Source organism: Lemur catta, chromosome 1, assembly GCF_020740605.2.
Source record: "Lemur catta isolate mLemCat1 chromosome 1, mLemCat1.pri, whole genome shotgun sequence".
NCBI classification, from domain to species: Eukaryota; Metazoa; Chordata; class Mammalia; order Primates; family Lemuridae; genus Lemur; species Lemur catta.
The window spans coordinates 230,144,918-230,164,658 of NC_059128.1; the positions used below are offsets into that span (position 1 = coordinate 230,144,918).

Consider the following 19,741-nt stretch of genomic DNA (forward strand, 5'->3'; position numbering starts at 1 on the left):
GCGCACACAGCTGGTCGAGCCTGGGGTCCTGTGAGTCAGGCCATCGCTCACACTGTGAGTACACCACAACAAAGGGAGGCTGGAAATGCCTGCGCAGAGTAAAATCTGAAGCTCGCTGGCCCCCGTGGTGCCAAGGCCTTCCCTGTGGCACGTACAGCTCCAGCAGCCTTAGTTCCCACGGGGTCCCTAGACAAAGCTCCTGCTCCCACCAGACCAGCCTCTTGGTTCCCTTTGTGCTCCCCGACACATCCCCACAGATCAGCCTGCCCTGGCCACCTCACCCCAAACCGACATCTCTTCCCGAGGGCCTGTGTCAGGTACTCTTAACTGCATATTACCTTTTAATGTAAATGTTATCTGCCACTTAACTGTGAGTTCTTAAGAGCAGAGACCGAGGTTTAGCCATCCTCGAATCTCCCCATAAAGGCTGATGTCATGCCTTATTCATAGCATGCCTTGTTCACAACATGCCTTGAATGAGTGAATGTTAATGAAAATGACAGTGAAAAGGAGACAAGGGTGGCTCTGCAGTCATACCATCCTCATCACCTACCACAAAACCCTGCAGCCCAAAACCCTGCCCAGTGCCATTAAGAGGAGTGTGTTTCTCGGAGCCACAGGGTCTGCTCAAACTGCCAGATTCAAAACCAGGTCAAGTTCTTTTTAACTCTGCATTCATGATCAAGATACACACTGCTTACTCCAGGTCTGCCACAGTGGGGTGGAAGGGAAGGGGAGAGGAAATGAAGGTGGAGAAGAGAGTGACATTCATTTACTCCACTGAGCACACACGCGCTGGTGGAGATACGGCTGCTTGTGCATCCATCTATAGCACAAAGGCAGCAATGCGTCCCCCGGAAGATGCCTCTCTGGTGGCTACCCAGTCTCTGAGAGGAAGCTGAAGCTCCCCAGGCTTCTGTAACTCAGGACGTTAAAGTAGTCGTGCGGCTCAGCATCATCGTCTCCCCTCTGCTCTCCGCAGAGGCCAGCAGGGCCGGCTTCTGCCTGGACACGGCTCCCAGGGGACGTGGGGACGCGGGGGCTCCACTGCTCCTGCTCAGCTGGCGTTCTCCTGAGGTCACTTTCCACAGAACGGATTCTGAGAGATTTCTAGAAACAAACCAACTACAAAGTGAGTATGTGAGGACGTGAGTCAAAATTTGCTCCCCAGTATGACACAGACTGAGAGTTATAACGATTTCTCTCCCTTTCTTATACACACACACAAATTCATGGTCTTACCAACAGCCATGCCCTAGCCCTTAGTTTCTCAGCCTTTACAGCCAGATTTCAATACTAACTGCCACTGAAACTGCGCCTGCTGCACACACGGTGTCCTGCACCCCCCACTGCTTCCCACGCGCGGAGCCTCCCGAGGCAGCTTTCATCCTCTGCTGTCTTTTACCCTTTACTGTGCTTGACACTATGGATCTCTTCCTTCTCAAAATGTTCTCCTTCCCTGGCTCCTGTGGCATCACTCTCTCCTGCTTCTCCTCCTCTTCCTCCTCCTCCTTTGAACCCCACCTGCATCTTCAGCCGGGCCTGCCCTTTTTCTCTTTTCACATCAGCTCCCCACACCATGGGGTTCCCCAGGGCTCTGCCCTCTGCTTTCTCACATTCAACACTCTCTCCAAGTTACTTCATCCATTTATCTCCACCCATACACCTCCAACGACCATCTGTCCTCTGAAGATTCCCAAATCTCTACCCAAACTAGCCCAGGCTTCTACCCTGAGCTCCAGACCCACTGGGCACTGCCTGCTGACTCACAGCAAGCTCAGACTCAACTTGTCTCAAGTGAAACCACCATATTCCCTCCCCAAAAATTGTTCTTGCCCTATATTCTCTATCCTGGCTTATGGCACCAGCTGATCAGAGACCTGGAGACTAATGTTAAACTCTATTCACCCATAAAACTCCTACCAATTTTACTCCTAAGGAGTTCTGAAATCTATTCCCTCTTTTCCAACCCTACATCCATGTCTTCTCTCTCACCCGGACTTCATCCTTGCTGCCTCTGAGCCCTGTCTTACTGCTAGTGCAACTCCACACAGCCACCATCAGTGATTTTTCAAAAATGAATATTGGATCAGTCCCTACTTATGCCTCAAACTCTTCAACGGCCCCCACTGTGTATAGCCAGGGCACCTGGGAGGCACAGGTGGATTTCAGGGGATTTGCAAATCTCCTTAAATTGTATACAAATTTTTTTGCACAGTGAGACATTCTTCAGGGAAGAAAATCCATAATTTCACTCCATTCCCTGGAAGAGACTGTAATGCTCCCTAAAAACATCCTTTGTGACTTGGTCCCATTCACCTTTCCAGCTTCATCTCCTGCCATGCCTCTCCATCCAACATACCCCAGCTTCTGAGGCCCACATGCCAGAGAGCTACCATTCATTAAGAATCTGCTGTGAGCAAGGACTGGGCTGGCTTCTTTATGAAATCTCAGCACAACTCTATTGAAGTTTCTACTTTGGAATGAGCTCATAGTCACAGACAGGTGCAGTGACTCACCCAGGAGCAAATGCAATTCTGGCTCAGGTTAGTCTGACTCTAGGCTGTGCTCTTTCTCCTCAGCCAAACTGCCTGCCATCCTATGGCTTCTCGAATGCCATGCACTGTTTCTTGGCTCCCTCCCCAGTTTTGTATATGCTGTACCCATTATCCATTCCCTGCAGTTCCTTAAAAAGTTGTCTACTCATTCTTCCAGAGTCAGCTTCATAGCATACTGTCCAAGAAGCCTTCTCTGACCTCTTGGGGGGAGTTATGTTCATTCTGTGCCATAATACCATCCTGGGTGTTCTCTAATGTGACACTGAATGCTGTCTAGAACTTATCTGTTTATTCTTCTGCCTTCTCAGGTCTCCAAACTGTGAGCTCCCTGAGGGAAGAGCTGTGCTGTATTCCTCTCTGTAGCCTCAGAGCCCATAACTGACACTCAGTGTATATCTTAGGACTGAAATGCACACACACACACACACACACACACACACACACACACTATTCGACAGCCTCATACCTAAAATAATCTGATTTTCCAATTCAAAGTAGGGACTAGTGGCCAGACAAGTGCACTTAGGGGACCACAGGACAGAAGAGTGAAATCTGTTGAGTAAAATCACGGCTGGGAAGTCAGCTATCACAGCAATATGACAGCATCATAGGTGAGGATGGTGCTAAGACAAGGAAATCAAAGGACATCAGGCACAAGACTGGATTGCAGAAGAAATGCTTACTGGCATCCCAATGCAAAGTTGACATCCTCTCAGCCTTACTGTAGACTTCTCTAAAGCACAGGTCCAAGTGACAGAATCACAAAGAGCCACAGGCTTGGAAAGTAACAGCAACAAACACACACCAAATCTCACTCTGCCCACTCCCCACTGCTTCCAAGACAGGAAACACCAGCACCAGCACCAGCAAGTGTCAAGCCCAGCAGTACACAAACATGGGGAAGGAGCTGCGAGGGAGGGTGCCCAGGGCTTTGTGGGTATGCAGTGTGAACAAATATCAAAAGTTAGGGATGGAGCATCACTGCAGGCCTCAGGAGCTGGGCCTAGGGAGAGACCATAGTCTCAGAAGCACATACGGGAGCCAGTGGTCTTTCCCCACGTACAGTTTCATTCATTCCTTTTTCGGTAGAAGTGCCTGAAACTTAACCTAAGTATAAAGAAAAAGGGGGTTATCAGGGCTCATGCTGATGCTGTGCTTAAAAGAGCTACTACATCCCTTGATGCAATCCAATCCATTTTTAAAATGTGAATACTCAATTCTTTCTCAAAGAACTGATTGTGACCTCTTGTGCTTATGCGTTCTTGTTCCCTTTCTTGGTGAGTCTGGCCACTATGCCTCTTGATCTAAAGACTGTTTTGACCTCCAGAAATCCTCTGGGAAATTCACATACTCCTGAATTGGGCCCCTCAGCTGTTCCATTTTCATTCCATCCTACATGGGGGACTCTGTAATTGTAATTAGCGTAAAAATAAGTCTGGGATTAATGTACTGATGTTGTTCTGAAGGACCAAAGGGAACCACAGAGATGGTGGCTGGGTCTTCCCAGGACAAACATTGTCATCTCAGAGAACATAAGGAAAATGGACAGTGGGGCTACCAGAGTCATTGTCCAAGAGCTGGACACATGTGTCACTCCTTTCCCACATAGAACATACCATAGGGGCACTTTTTGCAATAGATGCTTAGCAAATAATATGTATTCATTGTTCATAACAAATGTATGCAATATAACCATTTATTGAGCACCAGGTATTATGATGTACTATGATAAATAAAATTTATAATAATTAAAAGAATTCAATAAATAATGGTTATTAATACACACCAGAAAAAATGCCAAGTGCCTTACATGAATTATTGTGTCTAAGTTTTCCCACAACCTTATGAGGGCAGCACTGTAACTATCCCCATCTTACAGATGAAGAAACTGAGGCTTAGCAAAGTTAAGTGACATGGCTACTCAAATGGTAGAGCCAGGACTCAAACTTGGTATGTCTGATTCCAAAGATCATTCTCCTAAATAATACAATCTACTGGCTCTCAGGGTCTATAGGGAATGCTGTTGGTGCCTGTGATGGCTAATTTTAGGAGCTAATTTAACCGGATTAAGGGATACCAAGAGGTACCCAGGAAGCTGGTAGAACATAAATTTTGGGTGTATCTGCAATGTGTTTCCAGAGATTGTCATGTGAGTGAGTGGACTGAGTATGGAAGATCTACCCTCAATGTGACTAAGCACCGTCTGGGCTGGCAGCCCAACTGGAGCAAAAACAGAGGAAAGGCGAATTGGTCTCTCTTTCTTCTGGAGCTGGGATACGCTCTTCTGCCCTTGGACACTAGGACCCCAGGCTCTCTAGCCTTGGGACTCCAGAACTTACACCACTGTCCAACCCCTTGGGTTCTCAGGCCTTTGCCCTTGGATTGAGAATTACGCCATTAGCTTCCCTGGTTCTCAGGTTTTTGGACTTTAACTGAGCCACACTACTGGCATCCCAAGGTCTCCAGCTTGCAGATGGCCTGCTGTGGGGCTTGTTGGCCTCTAAAGTCACGTGACCCAATTCCCCTAATAAATCCCCTCTCATCTGTCTATCAATCTATCTGTCTAATCTCTATTGGTTCTGTCTCTCTGGAGAACCCTGACTAATACAGCTCAGATCCACCTGACCAGCACTCCTATCTCCCAGATGCTGGAAGTAGAGGCTGCAAGCTCACAGCAGTCCTTTCTCTGGGGAATTGCTCTGGGGCCCTGCCTGGTGAGCAGCCCACAGTCAATGACTGACTGAGGTGGATTTTCAAAAAGCCAGCTCCATGTTTCCAGGGGCAACCAACTCTGTGTGCAGTACTGCTTCAACCAAGTCTCCAGCTGAGACCACGTCCACACTTGAGCTTCCTTAGCCCTATACTTCATCCTTTATCTGAGAGTCCATCCCAATAAATCACTCTTACCAAAATTTGTGTATCAGGCTCTATTTCTGGGGACCTGCTCTAAAATAGCTGCTCTAGGAATGGTCCCAGAAGGTGGCCTTTAAGGACAGGACTTGGGAGTGGGATCTCTCACCAGCTGGATGGCAGTAATGACCCCATGGCTGGTGGTAAAATGGAATGGGGCACAGATGGAAGAGGATTATGAGCTGGGGCAATGACTCTGGCACTTGAGATGTATAACATAAATAGTAACTATTAGGACTCAACCCTGGCTTTTACTAAATTCCCTTGATGCACTAGAGAGAGAAAATGACAGGCTCAGATCTATCAGCAACTTAAGGTGTGAAAGTTATAGCTCCTCCCTGGCAGCATTTAAGAGACACTCGTCTCCAGCAGGTGAAGACTAGGTACAGGAGCTAGGTATAAGAGGGACAGAACTTCAAAGAAGGCTGGATTCTAAGCCTGAGAAAGTCTCCTATGCCAAAATCAAAGGCCTGAGAACCCAAGGGGTTGGGCAGTGGTATAAGTCCTGGAGTCTCCAGGCAAGAGAACCTGGGGTCCTAACGTCCAAGGGCAGAAGAAGAGTGTCTTGATAGGAAAGGGGGCAGTCCTGAGTTTGGAAATAGGATCTCTGGGTAGATGAGCTTGAGAACCATGAACTACCTGCTTCTTTTGCTGTCTGCAGCTGCAGAAGTGGCCCACTTCCTCTTGATGGAAGATAAGCCTTGCCCAGAACCTGCCTCCACCTTGCCTACCGGTCACCAGACCCATAAAGTGGGTAAAATCTCAGCCACAAACTGAGGAAGTGCTGGGTCTGCTAAAGTAAGAAAAAGATTATATATTAATGCTAAAGGACCAGCAAGAACTGGGAGAGGATGCCTGGGAATGAACTCTGAAGGTGATGGATCAGGGTGGGAGGGTAGAATATAAGACTGGATGAGGGAGAATGTGTCAATATTGGGACATCCCATGACTCAAGATCAAACACCCTCGCAAGGGCCCCTGGAGAACACAGTGCTTCAGCAAACTATAGAAGAAGGAAACAAAATGCTCAGAGAAGTGAGAATGCTAGAATGAACCTACTAAATCAGAGATTGGCAAACTGAGACCATGGGTTTTGTACAGCCCATGAACAAAAAGTGGTTTTTACATTTTCAAGTGGTTGGAAAAAAACTCCTTAAAAAACAGTATTATTTCATGGCTCATAAAAATTATATGAAATTAAAATTTCAATGTTTATAAATAAAGCTTTATTGGAATGGAGCCATACTCATTCATTTACATATTGTCTATAGCACTTTCACTCTACAATGGCAGGGTTTAATTGTTGCAACAGAGACCATATGGCCCACAAAGCCTAAAAGATTTATTATCTGGCCCTTTACAGAGAAACTTTGCCAATTCTTGCACTAATTAATTTCAAAAATCCAACAGCTGATTATGTTGGATCGATCTCCTAGGAAAGATCCAGAGAACATCCCTTTTCTGAAGGTAGGAAGGAACGTGCTGGTGAGGACAGTACCAGCATCACTGAGGGGTTCGGTGGTATCTCTCCTCTACAGGCTGGGGCTGAAGTAGCAGATGCTTTGACAGAACTGGATCCCTCATAGCAGTGGGGATGAGGAGATCCTAAAATAGTTGAGGGCAGACGGCAGCACTTAAGAAACAAAGTGGATGTAATTACTGCAATGGGAGCCAAGCAAGCCTGACCCATGGGGATACCAAGGTGGCTAACAGAGCACAGCGTTCCCAGGAGAAACACAGATGGGCAACCAACAAGGGTATTGCTTATATATATAATCAAAAGAACAAGAATGCCTAAGAGAAGGCTGAGGTCAGCCACCCCCACGGAAAGTCAAGATTCCTTGCCCAGTTTCCAGGTCTACAAACAGTGCTGATATGGATACCATCCGTTTACCCCTCAGCCCCACTCTCCAACCTTCTCCACCCTATTCTGTGCCCATGAAGACTGTATGACATGTACTGCATCCATAGATTCCCCTTCCTCCAGCTTCAGTTTGGTCTCAGTCAATGCAGAGCAACAGCAGGGGAATGGAAGGAAGAAGAGTGAAGTGAGGGTGTGTATTCCCCTGCATTGTCTCTGCAGGGTGCATTTGTACTGGTTGTGACCCTCAGTCAAAGATTTCAGCACTCCTTAAGGTTGCTCCCTCCACATACCTCTCTCCTTCAGGTCCCAGTAATCACGCTCTCCCCTCTCCCCTAAAGAACTAAGAGTGATTTCAACACAGGGCGACACTCCTCCTGATGGTTTCCTTACATCCTGCCTAGACTTTTGTAAATCCCTTTATTAAACTGTCCTCAAACAGCCCAGTTTGGGAGTACCATGTGTTCCCTGCTGGGACCTTGACTAATGCAGATGTAAAATGCTTTGAGCAAAGAGAGAGACAAGACTGGAGGCTGCAGCCAAAGTACAGGGAAGAAGCAGAGAGGACCTGAACTAGACAGGAAGCAGTGGAAACGTCAGAGATGGCCGGGAAGGGGAGCAGCAGGACCTGACCGTCTCTGGACTCTTTCTTTTCACCTTTTCCTCCTTCTCTACTCCCCAGGCCACCAAAGTTAGTCCAGGTGCCTATCATGAAAATCAACCAGACTTGAATCCTGAGAAGGAAAATTTGTTCTGCTCCTTCTAAAGAACTCTTGATCCATTCCACAGCAGCAGAACACTGGCAACAGAGGAGGATTCTATTCACCAACCACCAGAGCACTCCCTTCCCAGCTCAGAGATGAAGCGTCATTTTCTTCACCTCTCCCCTCTAGTCAATCACTTCTCTTGTCCTCATCTTCCCCTAGAGGTTTTATTTCCTAATTATGTCTATTGTGATATCTAAGACAGAAATGAAAATAACTATATATCATTGGCTTCCTTGATAGCACCTGTCACGTCTCAGCCACTGCTGGGTCCCCAGCAGCTTGTCCAACCAGGTCTGTTGAATAATAAAGAATAAGTAGCCACATCTCTATGAACCAGGTAGGTCAGAAATCTCAACATTTTTCTTACAACCAGCAAGTGAGGGTTTGAATCATAAGACAACAGAGATGTTTACAGGCAGACTGGGAGACCAGGCAATCATCTGCTGGTATAAGGCCTTACGTAACTTTCACAGGGAATCACCAATTATGAGATCTTTTCCTACCATTTGGAGAAACTCTTTAGTTCCTTCTGAACCAAATTAGCAAGATCCAACTCTAAGGTCTACAGAAGGAATCAGGTCTCTATGGTCTTGAGGGGAGAAATGAGAGTAAAAAAGTCAAATAGAAATTAAACTAAAAAGAAAAGAAAATCAAAAGTTGGTCCTTTTCTGGGAGAGGAAGAAAGAGAAAAAGAAGGTAAGAACTCACAAAAAGCAAGCAAGATGGCACCAGTGTCTATGAATACAAAGCTGTCCAAATCCCTCACTCTCTGGGCCTGGCAGTGACCCAGACAGATGGAGGCTAAGTGGCTGGTCAGACACTGGATACCAAGGGGCTAGAACTCAGGCAGGAGGCGTGACCCAAAGAGCCCAAGGTACAGTGTAGATGGGCCAGCTAAACCCGTTGTGCTTTGAATGCAGATATGAAATATAACATCAAAGGAGTCTGTTCCTGGTGGAACTGTGGTTGACTATGTTGCTTTGAACCAACCCTTCCATTGAAAACAGCTAGCAACACTGAACAAAATATTAGAAACAACTGTTTGAAGAAGTTAGAGATCTGCCAAATCAGTGAGGACTCTGTAGACTGGGAGCAAGATCCACGAGAAGAGTAAAACCCAGAGAGATGAGATGAGCATTTGGGGACATTTTCTCCTAGAGGCAATTGACTAAAAGTTACGGCTGAGAGGCAGATGAGCTTCTGGCTGGAGGGACAAAATGTTCAGAAACCACGAAGGGATCCCAAAGACCACAGCCTAGGAGTATGGGAGTAACAGAAACTAAAGTACAGCTTTAAATTCTGTCATCACTGATTTAATAAAGGTGATCTGAAATTACTAGTGCTTCCAGACTAGCCACCTGCCAGAAGTGAAAGGGGATCCTCTCTGGAGGTGGATGAGATTATCGAGAACCTCAAATTATTGTTACATTGTTTCTTGTAAAATGTATAGCCCTCAATGAAAAGTACCAAATAGTCAAGAAGATATGACCAAAAACCAAGTGAAAATAGACAATAGGAAAAGAACCCACAGACGATCCAATTAATAGGGTTATCAGACACAGAATTCAAAATAATTCATTAATACTGTCCAAGAATTAAAAGACTATATAGAGAATTTTGGCAGACTGTAAACTATTTAAACAAAGATTAGATATATCAAAGAAGATACTTAGTAACCTGGAAGATATGTCAAAGAAAACATCCACTCTAAAATATGATACGATAGATGGAAGGAAAATACAAAACAGAGAATAAGAGACACGTGAGGACAAAGTGAAAATGTCTGAAATATCTGTAATTAGAGCTCCAGAAGAAGAAGAAAACAAGAATGGAGAAGTAATATATAAAGAGATAATGGCCAGGAATGACCTAAAACTGACAAAATACATCAAGCCACAGATTCAAAAAGCATTTCAAACGCCAAACAGAATAAATAAAAAGATAACTAGACCTAATTATATCACTGTACAATTGCTAAAAACCAAAGACAAGAAAATTTTAAAAGAACCTGAAGAAAAAAAAAATATCTTCAAAGGAGAAAACCTAAAACCTGATTTCTCAACAGAAATGTAGGAAGCCAGACACTAGAATATTTTCCATGTGCTGAAAGACAATAGCTGCCAGTAGAGAATTCTACACCAAGCAAAATAAATACATCATTTTTAAATTCAGAAAAAATAAAGACATTTTTAAGGAAACAAAAACCAAAATAATTCATCACCAGCAGACCTGCACAAAATGAGATATTACAGGATATTTTTCAGGTAAAAGGAAAATGACCCCAGTTGCAAGAGAATACATGCAGGAAAGAGTGAAGAGCTACAGAAAGGGTAAATCTGAATGAATAATGACTGACTTACAAAACAGTAATAATAATTTGGGGTATTTAAAATATGGATAGAACTAAAATGCATGATAATATTAGCAATAAGTTGGGGATGAAGATAAAAAGAGTTAATCTGCTCTAAGTTTCTTGCGTAATCTAAAAGATGATAAAAGTACTAATTTACATTAAACTTTAATAAATCAGGGGTATATTTAATATAACCACTAAAAGAATAGCAAAAGAATGCATAACTGAAAAATAGACCTTTTTAATAATAAAAATAACCTTAATTCAAAAGACAGTGAGAGAGAATGGGGGGAAATTATGAGAAAAATAATATGGTAGCTGTAAATCTACATAAATCAGTAATAACAGCACCACGTACATAGTCCAGAGAGGGTAATGAAGCTATGTGCAGCATAACATTGTTTAGATCAACAACAGACCACATAAATGATGGTGGTCCCATAAGATTATAAAAGAACTGCAAAATTCCTATCCCCTAGTGACACCCTAGCCATCCTAACATTGTAGCACACCCATTACTCCCATGTGCTGTGGTGATGCCAGTGTAAACAAATCTGCACGGCCTGTCCTATAAATGTATACAATTATGTACAGTACATAATAGTTGATAATAATAATAAAGGACTATGCTACTGGTTTATGTATTTACTATACTGTACCTTTTATTGTCATTTTAGAGTATACTCCTTCTACCTATATGGAAAAAAAAAGCTAACTGTAAAACAGCCTCAGGCAGATCCTTTAGGAGACATTACAGAAGAAGGCGTTGTTGTCATAGGACGTGATAGCTCCAAGTGTGTTATTGCCCCTGAAGACCTTCCAGTGGGACAAGATGTGGAGGTGGAAGACAGTGATATTGATGATCCTGACCCTGTGTAGACCTAGGCTCATGTATGTGGTTGTCTTAATTTTTAGCAAAAAACTTTAAAAAGTAAAAACTAAAAATTTTTTAAATAGAAAGAAGTTTATAGAATAAGGATATAAAGAAGGAAAATATTTTTGTACAGCTGTATAGTGCGTTTGTATTTTAAGCTAAGTGTTATTACAAAACAGTCAAAATGTTTTAAAAAATTTAAAAGTTTATAAAGTAAAAATGTTACAGTGAGCTAAGATTAATTTATTATTAAAGAAAGAAAAATATGTTTTTATAAATTTAGTGTAGCCTAAGTGTACAGTGTTTATAAAGTGTACAGTTGTATACAGTAATGTCTAGGCCTTCACATTCACTCACCACTCACTGGCTCACCCAGCACAACTTCCAATCCTGCAAGCTCCATTCATGATAAGCATCCTATATAGTTGTACCATCTTTTATTTTTTATATCATATATTTGCTATACATTTTCTATGTTTAGATACACAAATACTTCTCATTGTGTTGCGTTTGCCTATGCTATTCAGTACAGTAACATGCTGTGCAGGTTTGTAGCCTAGGAGCAATAGGCTGTACCTTATAGCCTGGGTGTGTAGTGGGCTATGCCATCTAGGTTTGTGTAAATGTACTCTTAAGTGGTGCCTAACGATACATTTCTCAGAACATGCCCCCATCATTAAGGGACACATGACTGTATTGGGGCTGCAGAGTTGAGTTGTTAATCGAATGGAATCAGAGTTGGAGGGAAAGTGGGTCAGGGTCTAGGGAGGAGGGTCCACGGTAAAGGTAGAAAATAGTGTTGTGAATCACAGGATTGTTGAGTTCCCCAAAATATTTGTATGGTGATTTGAATTAAGCCAACCTGGGCTGACTTAAAGGGCCCAAGAAGGCAAACAAAACAAACAGTGGAAATTCTTTCACTCATCTCAATCAATAGCTACCAGTTTATGATACAACAAGGATATTAATGTATCTCTTCATTATTTACAAAGCTTTCACATGAAATATGCTGCCTGTTCATCACAGCTGTGTGATACACAGCAAGTAGAATTATAATCCTGCAATGGTTTGAATGTGTCCCCCAAAAGTCCACGTGTTGGAAACTTAATTACCATTGTAACAGTACTAAGAGGTGAGACTTTAAAGAGGTGATTAGGCCATGAGGGCTCTGCCCCTATGATGGGACTAATGCAGTTATCTCGGGAGTTAGTTATCTCTGGAGTGGGCTCCTAATAAAAGGGATAATTTTGGTCCCATTTCTCTCTGTGTCTCACACGCACACTCACTCACGATGTGATGCCTTCCACCATGGGATGACCCTTGCCAGATGCACCATATTCTTTTTTTTTTTTTTTTTGACTTCCCAGCCTCCAGAACTGCGAGCCAAATACACTTCTTTTCTTTATAACTTCCCCAGTCTGTGGTATTCTGTTACAGCAGCAGAAAATGGACTACAACAAATCCCCATTTTATGTATGGAAGAAATGGAGACCTGGAAAGGTTAAGCAATTTCCCTAAAATCATACACTCAGTGCCAAAACTAGAAACTAAATCTTTCAATTCCCCATCAATTACTCTTTCAGCCACACGACCTCTTAAGCTCAAGTAACAGAGGATTTATAACCTGTTGATGTTGCCATGCAGCCTTTACCTCTAAATTTTTGGAGTGTTTATTTCCCATCCTACATAGATGAGCAATGGGGAAGATCACACCTGGGGCTCTCTCTCGACAGAAAAAGAACCTGAAAGGACCAGAGTGGCAGGGGCGGGGGTAGCTGGGACTGAGATGTGAAGCCAGAGCCATTACCTTTCTAGCCAACGCAACCACCCCGATGACTGCTGTGCAGGTGGCCACCAGCACTGTGGCCACGGCTCCAAGCAATGGAATCTGGAACCCGGTGCTGTGCTCAGCCACTAGAGAGAGGACAAAACAGAGGTGAGTGGCAGAGGCCAGACACAAAGCTGCTTTCCCCAGGGAAGCCCCAACTCATGGCACAGAGGGGGGACTTGGCCAGGTCCTTTTTCTAACCACAAGACTGGAGTCTGTAAGCCCAACTCTTCGGACAGCAGAGCGACTGCCTGGCCCATCATGAAATCTACAACTGAGCTCTCAAGTAGTGGCATACCTCGTGTATTTGACACCAAAATGGGTCATTTTTAACACTCTTTTCCTCTATTCCACAAAATCATCTTTGGTAATCATGAAATGAAACAAATAATACCATCCAGGAAGAAACCCAGAGAGTGAACATTTTCTTTTACTAAACTTCATATATTATAATCATACCAATAAAAAAAAAGTTTAATTAAAAATTAAAATAGGCCAGGCATGGTGGCTTACACCTGTAATCCTACCACTCGGGGAGGCTGAGGCAGGAGGATTGCTCAAGGTCAGAAGTTCAAGGCCAGAATGGGCAAGAGTGAGACCCGTCTCTACTGAAAAGAGAAATAAATTAGCTGGACAACTAAAAATATATAGAAAAAATTAGCCGGGCATGGTGGCGCATGCCTGTAGTCTCAGCTACTCAGGAGGCTGAGGCAGAAGGATGGCTTGAGCCCAGGAGTTTGAGGTACTTGTGAGCTAAGCTGATGCCACGGCACTCTAGCCCAGGCAACAGAGCAAGACTCTGTCTCAAAAATTAATTAATTAATTAATTAATTAAATTTAATAGATATTAAATTACAAAAAAAGAAAAAAGCAAGTAACCTTTCACCTTAAGCCTGTAACACTTGTTTCCAGCTAGGCTCCACAGCCTTGTCCTTTGCTGTTTTCTCAGTGCCTGATGCATAGTACAAGTTCAATAAATATTTGTGGCACGAATGAAAGCATAAACAAGTAAATTTCATTGACTTAAAATGTAAATATAAGGAGGAAGAGGCAGGAGGGAAGTTCTAAAGAGATGAGTGATATTTAATCCAAGGACAGCATGAGAAAAATGACACGATTGGCCCAATGTGTCCTGTGCTGTAGGTGGAAAGGTTCAGGCTGCTTCATCCCAATCCCATCCCTACCTCCTCCCCAGGAGCTCAGGCAGGACCCAGGCGTCTAGGGAAGAGTCTTTAAAGAAGGGTGTAGCAGAAGTCTGGCCCCACTTCCCTCTAAGATTGCTGGGAAGGTGGCTAAGGAATCAAACTCCTTAAGAAGGGCAGTGCCTGCAGAATGAACGTGTTTCTCCTGCCCTGAGCTCACCATAGGCCAGGACAGGCCCTGGTGGACCACAGCCATGAAGTTAGCTCAGGAGGAAAGAGGACGGGCGGGAGGCAAATTGGTCATGGAGAACACACTACAGGGGATCAGAGGGGCTGCAGAGTGCTGTTCACAGGACCACAAAAGGGATGTGGTCAGAGTGGGGCACAGATCAGGGCTGGGAGCCAGGGTGAGAACTGGGTTCTCTTATAGGTTGGGGGTAAATGAAGATAGACGGGGTTTAAAACATGATAAGGTTTAGGGAAGATTATGATAATGAGTTTGGTTAGGTTTAAGGATAATTTAGAGATATGATTAGAACAACAGGGGAATCGGGGATATTAGCAATATCAACTTCATTAGGAATTTTTGGTTTGAAATAAAAGCACCAATTCCTCCATTCATGGTTACAATCACAGAACAAAGACTTCGAGGTCTTTGAAACAGAAGCAGCCCCGGGGAAGCGCAGCAACATCACTACACGCAGGGCGGGAAGGGGCAGACTCCGCATAAGGGTTACTTAAGCCTGTGCCTATGAGCCAGGTTAGCCTTGGGGTTAATTTCAGTTTTAGCGTTAAGGTTAGAAATAGCTTAAATATTATATTATAGTTTGCGTTAGGACAGGGATGTGGACTAAGGTCTGAGATTAGGGCTACAAAGAAGTTAGGTTTGGAGTTAATGGAAGTGATTAAGGGAGAGCTGTCATCCCAGGTAAGCAACTGGCCACCTGCGAAACAAGAGGAGAGATGCAAGTGACCAGTGGTGCTCTCTGGAGCTGCAATGGCAAAAAGGTTGGAGACACTCAGGCTTTGAGGGGAAGCTGAACAGGCATTCAAGAGGACGTCTTCTGATCTCTCTCCCCAGGTGGTCCATGAGACACAGGGAGGAAATTTGCACCTTCATTTCCCCATTTTCTCGCTGGGGAAATGAAGCCACAGCTGTACCACTGTGTCCTCAGGAAGGAGCACACTTGTCGGGAGCGTCAGTCCCTGAGTGTCCTGGCCTGGACGTGCACAGACGCAGCTCCTGCCTGCGCTCCAGTTCCCAGGCCCTCTGTCCCACCAGGGGCTTCCACCTGAACTCGGTCTCCCGCAGGCTGATGATGGGCCCTTGGGCATGTGATGCTGGGGGAAAGAGCCCAAAGGGTCAAGACAGTCATTTGGTTACTCTTGCTGGAATCCAGGTCCCCTGTCCTGTTTATTGTTCCAGGCCCCCTCTAACCTGAAGCAAGACATAGCGTAATAACTAACCATGTATGAAATTAAGCTTATCATGTGTCTAGCACTGTTCTAAGGCCTTACGTGTATCAACTCATGAGATTATTCATCACATTTTATAGATGCAAAAATGAGGAAAAGTTACACAATTTACTCAGATTACCAGGATTGATGGCGATAGGAGACCCTTGGGCAGTGTGATTCCAGAGGCTGTGCTCTTAACTGCTGGTTTCATTTGGTCTATGTGGGAACCAGCCAAGAAGTAACATTTGAAAGGAAACTGTAAGGCAACTTTGTGTCCTCTCAGTTTACCCATATTTTGCAAACTCACAAAACTTAATCTCCCACACAGTTTATGGCAGTAATAGAAGTTCTGAGGGTAGAGTTTAGTGAAACCAGAACACCTGGGTTAAAATCAGCTCTAGCACCCTGAGCAACTCCAAGCCCCAGCTTCTGCCTCTATCAAACAGTCAAATCAGAATCCTATTAATAGTTAACACTTACATAGCACTTACCATGGTCCAGGCACTGTTTTAAGAACATTTTCTTGTAATTCCATCCTCTGTTAGCCCCTCATAAGGGCTTACATCTATCCTCCTTTCACAGATGGGACAACCGAGCTCAGCAGCAGAGCCAGGATTTGGACCCAGGCTGTCTGCCAGCCTGAGCCATTAACCACTGTGCTGTACTGTCCCTCAGCTATGACACTAATCCTTTCCCAGCTTCTCAAGAATTGGTTTAAATGTCCAACTAGATAAAGAATATAAGGGCATTTTGGAAACTTTGAAGTACCACACAGATGTGAAGTATTGTACATTTACACTTAGCACATGCTATGCTTTGTTTTTAACCAGTTCTAATCTTTATAAACTCAGTGAATTCTACTTTGCATTATTGACAAACCAATGAATGGGAACACTTTGCGCACGACCCCAGCACCTCAGCGACAGGTCTTCCTAGCAAGAAAAAATGTGCTTCTTATGCAAGAACAGTGGTTCTCAGTCCTGGCCGCCCACTGGAATTACCTGGGATGCTTTTAGAACATCTCATCCTAGCTCTGCCCCTAGAGATTCTGATTTAATTGGTCTGGGTGGGGCCCCAGCATCAGTATTATTTAAGAGTTCCCAGGTGATTCAAATGTGATCCAGAACTGAGAAGCCCTGTTCCACATGGTGTTTCAGGATGGCATTGTCTATGCTAGAGAAAGTGTTTCATCAACTAGCTTGTCCAGGAGGAATACCTGAGCTTCTGAGGACCTCCAGAAAGATTCTGCCTCTGTAAATCCCATCAGGGTAGGTATGGTAGATGCAGAAGTATTCCCCTGTGTCATTCATGGTCAGCCACCGGAGGGTGAGGCCCAGTCTGGGGCCTGGGGCCACGCGGTCGCTAAAGGCTGGGTGGATGTACCACCCAAAGTCAGCATGACGAATGGCCAGAAGCTGGTCCTGCAGCTCCCAGTTGACCTGGGTCACTTCAGCCATGGTGGAGGAGAGGTGGCATTGTAAGATGACAGAGCCACCTTCCTCTACAGAGATGTTCCCTGTTGTTACTACTGTGCCTGTCATAGCTCCTAGGAAAGAGGAAAATGCACACGTGAGTCCTGGGTCAACAGCTGGCCTTCAACCTTCCTGTAGAAAGTCTAAGGGGCTTTGAGGCCAGAATTGGTTTTTGGAATGATAGTTTTTCCAGTCCATCCTGTCGCTCCCCCACATAGAATGTAATTGTTTTCTGGTTCCCCCATTTCAAGAGAAACTCTTCCCCATGCCTGTCATTCAAGGCTCCCAGCCCCACCTGGTGTCCACGCACCTCTACTCCAGCCGCCCATCTCCTCCCTGCTCGCCCGCCCGTGAAGGCCGGTCACCTCCTCCAGAACCCCAGCCCTGCCCGGGCTCCCTTTTCCTTTCCCGCTCAATGCCTGCACTGTCGTAGAGCTTCATGAATAGCTGGTTGATTATTCTCATAGGCTTATCTTGTCTCCCCAATTGCAAGATAAGCCCTTGTCAGCTGACATCACCTCTTCTGTTTTTTTGTATCTTCCAGCAGCCTAACTCTGTGCTGGGTGCATTATCCTTTGACATAAAACCTGGCCGTTCAGTTGCTTGTCATTTGGGGTGCCTGGAAAAGCCTTCAGAAAAGCAAAGAAACCCAAGGGAAAGAAGGCTCAGCAAGAAACTGCTTCTCCCAGGCAAACCTATCCCCAGCAGCCTTGGGCATCTCATCACCCTCAGAAGGTTCACAAAGTAACATAAAAACTAATATATACTGTGATTTGAAGCACTTATGTCCTCCTCCCTCAGAAATATTTGTGTAAGATTTTTGATATAGAAGAAATAAATTTAACAAGAATTCAGTCTGTAATGGTAGAACCTCTGTCATCTGTGAAGAAGATATTTTTGATCCACAGAGAACTACTTACAATGCTTTCCTGGAAGATTCCTCAGGACAAAAGAAAAGAAGATGGAGCAGGAGTGAGTTTCCCAAAACGAGCTGATAATTCCTCCTTCCTGATGCCTTCTTTTTTCTTTGATTGTGCCGGCCAGCCAGGCACCCCCAACCCCAAGAGTCTACAAAGTCCTTCATCTGCCACCCAAAACTGAACTTTTAGCTCTTCTCAGAGTTTGCCTTTCTCACATGACGGTACACAAGACTCTGAAAATTACATTTCCTTCCTTCAAACCGATGTGACATGCACTCGCCACCTTCCCTACCCAGGCACCCTGGTCTTCATGCCAAGCTCGACCTTGCTCTCTCCCCGTCCCTGCTCTGCCAGACTTCAGGCCTTACCTGAGGTGAGGGCAGCCTGCCTCAGCCCCTGGGCCCAGATCAGGAGGAGACACCACTGCATGCTTCTGCCAGGGGCCTACAGGAAGCAGAAGTGGCCTCTTCTGCCACCGAAACTGGTTGACTGCAGATGGGAAGGAGAGGCTGAGCATACGAGGAAAGAGGGTCTCGGAAAAATCAAGTTCAGCAAAAACCATGTCAAAAACACATTAAGTTCCAACAAGCACACAAATTACATAGGGTGAACCACAAGAAAGACCATGAAGGAAACACATTTAAAAATAAACAAAAATGTGGTTAGAAGTACACTAGTCTTTGAATTGTGATCAGTCAATCTATTGTTTTTAAGTCTTATTTCAATGTACTTTTTAAAAATCAGCCTTTATGCAAAAAGGGCATCTGTGTAATGCCCAAGACTCTGAAGAACCTGTTACTGATGAAGAACTGTTGGCGGGCTCCTCTGACTTCACCCTGCTGAAGAATGTGCAACAGTAAGAGAAACTGACAAGCGTGGGAACTTAATAGGCCAGGAACTTCACTTGAAATCTAATGAGCAAGTGAACAAGAAGCATTTACTTTGGGGACGATACACGCATAGGACAAAGGTCTTGGACAAACAGAGCAACATTCCCTTGAATGAGATCCTCTCCTCGAATTTTACTTGTTTTGCCTTGTTTATCTGGACTGAGACTTTGTTGAATTCTGGCTTAGTTTTTCTGACCCAGTAGAAGCAGAGGAGACCAGAAGAACGAGCTAGCTTTCTTGTGCACAGTGACCCATGAGAGTCGGGAATACAGAGAAGGTGAACCCCTGGAAAGGGATTGGTTGACACTTGTCTGGAGCTCCTAGCTCATCACCAGGTCCTATTATTGTCCCGTCCTCCCTCCCTCCATCCCTTCATATATCTGAAAGTCCCTGAGTGCCTACAAAGCACCATACTCAAGAGCACCAGGCTCTAAAGATAAGGAGGGTGAATAACCATAGCCCCTGCCCTCAAAGAGTTTACAAAGCTTGCTTCTGGCAAAGCCACTGGGGAGAGGAGGTGGAGGGTCCACATGCACCAGCCTCCTGGGCTCTCACCACAGCTCCCTTGGGGATGTTCTGGGGTACATATCCTGAAAATATGCATCTCCATCGAAAGCCTGGCACCCTGCCCCCTCCATCCCAGCCAAGCACCCTGAGCATGTCACCCCATCCAGGCTCCTGTCCTCCTTCTCCCTTACAGGGTGTTCT

The 19,741-nt window shown here is 44.7% G+C and overlaps 1 protein-coding gene across 1 annotated transcript; it reads right to left on the reverse strand.

The window, feature by feature from the left end:
* Positions 1-855: 855 nt before the first annotated feature.
* On the reverse strand, positions 856-18,658 carry TIGIT (T cell immunoreceptor with Ig and ITIM domains). The gene is made up of 5 exons (XM_045556985.1): positions 18,512-18,658; positions 16,968-17,297; positions 13,131-13,237; positions 7,384-7,386; positions 856-1,110 (listed from the first exon to the last, which is right to left on the reverse strand). Exons 1-5 carry the CDS (start codon positions 18,570-18,572, stop codon positions 877-879), a joined length of 735 nt encoding a protein of 244 aa, XP_045412941.1. The 5' UTR covers positions 18,573-18,658; the 3' UTR covers positions 856-876.
* Positions 18,659-19,741: the final 1,083 nt, after the last annotated feature.